General features: G+C 33.4%; 1 protein-coding gene across 2 annotated transcripts; it reads right to left on the bottom strand.

Annotated features, from left to right (window-relative positions):
- Positions 1-2,271: 2,271 nt before the first annotated feature.
- LOC120115407 (F-box protein At3g07870-like) lies at positions 2,272-5,293 on the bottom strand. 2 transcript variants are annotated; one of them, XM_039136135.1, is made up of 3 exons: positions 3,935-5,293; positions 2,614-2,749; positions 2,272-2,517 (listed from the first exon to the last, which is right to left on the bottom strand). In XM_039136135.1, the coding sequence occupies exons 1-3, from the start codon at positions 5,119-5,121 to the stop codon at positions 2,410-2,412; spliced, it is 1,431 nt and encodes a 476-aa protein (XP_038992066.1). In that variant the 5' UTR covers positions 5,122-5,293; the 3' UTR covers positions 2,272-2,409. The 2 variants fall into 2 exon arrangements, with proteins under 2 accessions (XP_038992066.1, XP_038992073.1); XM_039136142.1 differs by having other exon boundaries at positions 2,274-2,508; positions 3,935-5,292.
- Positions 5,294-5,686: the final 393 nt, after the last annotated feature.

The raw sequence follows: 5,686 nt of genomic DNA on the forward strand, positions 1-5,686 counted from the left end.
CGAGAGATGCGATTGCGTCGGAGAAACCAGCTCGATTCTTTTTCAAAATAAGACGAAAAGTCTCCCATATTTTCTTTTCGTTAGCCTCTTTTATTCCAACTTTTGTTGTCTGTTGATGGTTCAGCACTGCGGGTGGGGACTAAAATTAAACCCATTTATACATAACTAAAATAATAACTCTATGCACGTTTTTCTCTGTTATTATTTTCTATTTTTTTTTATATTTTAAAGTTTAATTTGACGTCGCCGTAATTAATTAAAATCATATTTATTTATTATCACATTGATTTTCATTAATTTAAATTTTTAGATTGAATTTGGATAGACGATTTCTATTCGTGGATAATTTTTTCATGTTATTTGATTCTAATTATTTATCGATTTTCTTTTATAGTTTAACACACTTTGTGGTTCGTTTGTCAATACAATCAGATCTCTTCGTATTTATCTTTTGTTCAAAATTTTTTATTAAACTTTTTTAACATTTTCCTAATATAGTAGAGCACTTATGTAGTCTTAAGTGGTTTATTTCTTATATTAATAATTACAAAATATATATATTTATGGTCATAAACTTTGTGATTTTACATATTTTATACTTTTTTTTAACGAAACCAGCGGATTTTATAGGGAAAAAATAAAAGATATCATTATTTGGTTTGAAGAATGAAAGTGGGATATTAAATATTTTATATCAATATTTGTATGTATTTCACATCATTATTTTAGAAATTTATATAATAAATGGTAATGCGTGTATATATTCTTATTAGTTGTATAATATGTATAAAATTTCAACGTATTCATTTTCTAAAATCGAACCAATGTTCATTCTTCATGGATTATATATCATTTCATTCAAAAACTGGAAACATTCAAAATCAAACTCAGAAGACACATACGCAGTCAGAAAAGTATATTGAAAAGAAAAGAAAAGAAAACGCAAGGGTTCATGTAAGTAAAGGTGGTACCTCGAAGGAGAAGGAGAAGGAGAAAGGTCATTTGAATCTGCCATTGTCCCTAATTTTCAGATCCCAAGGAATTGACGAAGAAAATGAATGAAAAAGGCATTAATCTGTAGGTTTTTCTTCACAAATATGAATGTTGTTTTTTTATTCATCAAATTCCCCCATCTTTTGTGCCTAAAAGTAGGGGGGGTTTCTCTCTCATTCCCGTTCCCTTTTGTGAGAAGAAATGTTTAAAGAAAGGTGATGATAACTATTTTTGTAGCATATATTAAGGAATGTTGAAGGCCTGTAAGAGAGCACGTTTGGAATTTAGAATTTATCTCTCAACAAATGGGAAAGTCTCAAGTGCAGCCGCCTTAATATATAGTTAAAAAAAGATACTATCGGTTTTATTATTATATTTTTTAATAAAATCGGTAAAAATTTATCAAAAATATTATTATTTCTACCGATTTTGTTATTATTGAGTGCTTTACGGTTTTGTTAACATATCCGATAAAGCGCTACCGGTTTTGTTATTTTTCTACCGATTTTGTTATTATTTGACACTTTACCGGAAATGTTAAAAAACATTAATATTTTAGGTAGAAATAATAATGTCTTAGGTAATTTTTTACCGGTTTTGTTAAAATAATAATAAGTTTTTTCTTAACCGTATATTAAGATTGTCGTACGGTAGAACTTCCCCGAAACAAATACCCATCAGGGTCTTTGACACTTGGAACAACCACAAATATATAGATATATTTAAAATATTTAATCTTTTATTAATTTGATATTTTGTATATATAAAAGAATAACACGTCATTATTTCGAGTGACATGATACATGTTATATTATTAATTAAACACACGTGAAATTGTCACATTAATAATTCATGGTTAATCAACCGATGATTTCTATCCAACAAAAACTATTTTAATCAAAAATGAAACATTAAAAGCTAAAATGTTTCGATAAAATAGACAATAAAATATTATACAAACATTAAGGACTATTTTGTCATTATGCCTTTTTCATAGTTTTACTCCTAGAAAATCAAGTACGATCTAAATCAGCCATCGGACCGTATTCGTTATTAATCCATCCCAATATTAGCGTATACAACATATAACACATTAAATATTTTCGTAACAAAATGTTGTTAACAGAGTTGTACTTAATTTAGCGTTTGGACATTTCAAATGTTAATTATATTTACTAATAATTTCACAAAACAAGAGTGATGCCTTTCAAAATGTTTTATGCTAACTAACAAACTAATTTTCCCTAGCTAAACAGGAAGTTGTTTCGAATATTTACAAGCACGAAAGAGCAATAACATCAGAAAATAAGGCATACACGTTGAGTTGCTGAATTGGATAATGTAAATCCCAAAGGATTAAGTTGATACCACATGTCACAGTTGAAACGGCTCGCCATCTATCAATCACTGTTCTCTTCACAGATTCCACAGGCTAAGAAACGATTTCGTCGGAGCAACTCGCCGATCCGTACATGCTGCACACCTGTTCTCTGGGTTTCTCCCATATATATCTGCCTGAAAATTCTTTACATTTTATTTGTCATTTAATCGCAACCGATGCCAACGCATATTCAATCAGAGACTTGACTACAAACTCAAGGAAACAAAAAAAAAACTCACATGATAATTTACAGCACCATAGGCAACCCCAAAAGGCGAAAAACTACAGATAGGGTTAACGAGTTGCGCTCCACAGTCAACACAATCTTGGAATTCGTCGGTACAAAGCTTGTCATAGTCTTTGGTCCCTTGCATCCTATATATTAGTATCATTTCAGCATAAAAACCACGTGGATACGGGGATAATATGTCATGATAAAATCTATGTTAAACATGGGAGTATTATCTCTTTTTGAGTTTTTCTATGCATTTGGAGGGTCTTTGGGGGTCATATCCTCATAGCCATGACCAAATATGTGTCGGACATTGGGTATTGGATACAAGTAATTCAAGAAAAATGAAAATCCAAAGCAATGGGCTCAACCTAACAACTCAGGCATCGAGTACACGTCTTAAATGATCCAAAAGCTGCAATTTATACGCTAGCTTTAAATAGCTAAAGCACATCTTATCATTAAACAACTATAATGGGGCTATATTAGTTAGACTAAGGTGTTAGTGTCGTATACTAGTATGTTTCGCACGCAATTTATTAAGTATCTTATCATTAAACGGCTACAATGGGCTATGTTAGTTAGACTCATTTGTTAGCATAGTACACTAGTATGTTTCGCATGCAATTTTCAAGGTCATGGGGAGGATATATCCCAATACCCATGTTGGACATGGGTGTCCACCACCTCTTGGATACATTTTCAAATATAGGTAGAATACGATCCTACCAGGGTCCTCCAAAAAATGGAAAAACTTAGAAAAAAATTTAATATACCCGTGTCAAGTGTATACCCGCATCTGACACTTACACTTGAGTCCAAGTAACATATGTTGGTATACGCTATATGATGCACACTCCAAAACTTTACCTACATCAGGATTCCTATAGAATTATGATCTTCAATCAACAAAACAATATATGATGAAATATACTATAGCAGTATAGCTCGTATGGAATAAATGAAACCTCAGAGAAAGTACACACACATATATATACACACGCATGCATATAATACATATAGCCAATTTGCAATCATTTAACACAATACAAGCACATGAGTACTTGATATATATATATGTGTGGGTGTGCGCGTGCGCATACGCACACATACACACAAAAATATATTGTCAATTTGCACTCAATTTAAATAAAGCAAACACACGACTGCTTAATATATGTACACACACACATATATATATATGGCCGATTTGCACTAATTTTAAACAAATCAAATGCATGAGTACTGAATAAATGTATACACACATGCAAACATATATAAAAACACATAAATAAACATGTGCATATAATATATACACATATGAATACCTAGAAATTTGCTCTCCTTTTGCAACATTGTCGAGAGAAACCAGTGAAGGGGTGTAAGCAGTCGCATCAAACTGTGAACGAGTCCGGAAAAACTTAGTTCCGCGAAGATTTTTCCGCTTCTGATTGTAACAAACCACTGCATCATTATTGTACAACATCAAAATCTCCCCATTGTTCAAAACAACCATCGGTTCATAGAAATCCCAACTGCCTTGCTTGGGATACAAATTCTCAATAACAAACTGTTTGGTCCACGTCTCCTTCACACCATACTCCTTCATAACCCAAATATCGAACCTTGACGAATTTGTGAAGTAAATCATAAACAGACACCCTCCAAGCACACCAATCCTCGAGTAATTCGTGAACTTCTTATCATCTTCTCGGAAATGATCCGGCGGTGGTAGTGTCCCAAACTTCTCAGAATTGAAGTCGAAAGTATGAATGAATTCACTACCATTAGGAGTACAAGGAAACCAGTGAAGGGCATCATTCAAGAAAGCATTGAATGGCATAGCAACGGTATCGATTGGTGCATTTCCAATGCACCTCCATGTACCAGTTCCAATGGTGTAAATCTCAGCCATCACATATCGATTATTGGATTCAACTACCGGATAATAGCTCTGCAGAACTTTGTATTGATCCATCATAGTTGAATAACCAAGCCCCCAAAAGCTACCTCTTTGCCTATCCTTATAAGGCGGTTGAATCGTGATGAATTCACCCAAAATCGGGTTACAAACATAGAGGTTATAATCTTTCTCAGACCCAACTAAACAAAGCAAACCATTGCAAGCATTCATATGAGAGATATCAATAGTTGGGATATTTGATTTTGGGGTAAAGTTGAGTTTCGAGACCTCGAAATTCGAGCCACTGGACTCAACGTGGGCTAACTGGAGTCTCTTGGAAGCATTTTGGAGTGGCTGAGTCTTGATTAAGATGCAAACTTGAGATTTTAAAAGTTGAAGCTTCGCGAATTCGGGATCTGAGATGAAACAGAGGAACCTCTTGCAAACGGACCTGCATTGGAAAAGGGTTTTGATTGGGAGCCTCGCGAGGATTTCGTAGATCGTGCGGCGAGGGAGTAGGAGAATCCTGCAAGGAAGAATGGGTGATTCTTGATTTACGACGGGGATGATGCTTGTTGAAGCTTTAATGGCTGCTCTTTTTCTGCCATTCATTTTTTCTTCACAGTGTCGGAAAATAACCCCTTTTTCGTCCTTTTTGCTTGAAACTCGAAGAAAAGGGTTTGAAGTTGAAGACTCTGTGAAGAAGAAAACACTGGGGAGTGGTTAGAGTTGTTGATTGCATAAAGGATTCATTTTTAATTTGGGGATTGTGGAAACCCTAACAGAGGGTTTTTAAGTAAAGTCAAACTGCGCGGAAGATGTCGGGAATTCCTATCCTATAAATTTCACGAATTTGAGTTAATTGTATCAAAGATCCCTAATCTATATAAATATTTTAAATCCATCCTCAAACTTCAAAATTATTTTAATAAATCTTCAAACTATCAATATCGTTTCAATTAGATCCTTCTTCCAAACTTAAGCGGAAAAAAATACCCAGATAGGACATCAAAAAAAAATCATATGTATTGCAATTGATTTTTTATTTTCTCAGTTAGGGAAAATTTGATTATGTTTGTAGAAGATGGTCGAATGATACAATATTTTTCAGAAAGACGATTAAACATGACGATATTTTTCAATCTTTAATGCATGACTAAGTAAAGGATGAACAAAG

This window comes from Hibiscus syriacus, unplaced genomic scaffold (assembly GCF_006381635.1).
Source record: "Hibiscus syriacus cultivar Baekdansim isolate YM2019G1 unplaced genomic scaffold, ASM638163v2 tig00000778_pilon, whole genome shotgun sequence".
NCBI lineage: Eukaryota > Viridiplantae > Streptophyta > Magnoliopsida > Malvales > Malvaceae > Hibiscus > Hibiscus syriacus.

What these genes read in the sequence shown, in the direction of transcription:
- LOC120115407 (XM_039136135.1), bottom strand. Translation starts at nt 5,121, where the DNA reads ATGAATGGCAGAAAAAGAGCAGCCATTAAAGCTTCAACAAGCATCATC. An exon ending in AAAGGAGAGCAAATTTCTAG is followed by an intron (nt 2,750 to 3,934) that starts GTATTCATATGT and finishes ACTAATATATAG; the next exon opens with GATGCAAGGGACCAAAGACT. An exon ending in ATGGTGCTGTAAATTATCAT is followed by an intron (nt 2,518 to 2,613) that starts GTGAGTTTTTTT and finishes TAAAATGTAAAG; the next exon opens with AATTTTCAGGCAGATATATA.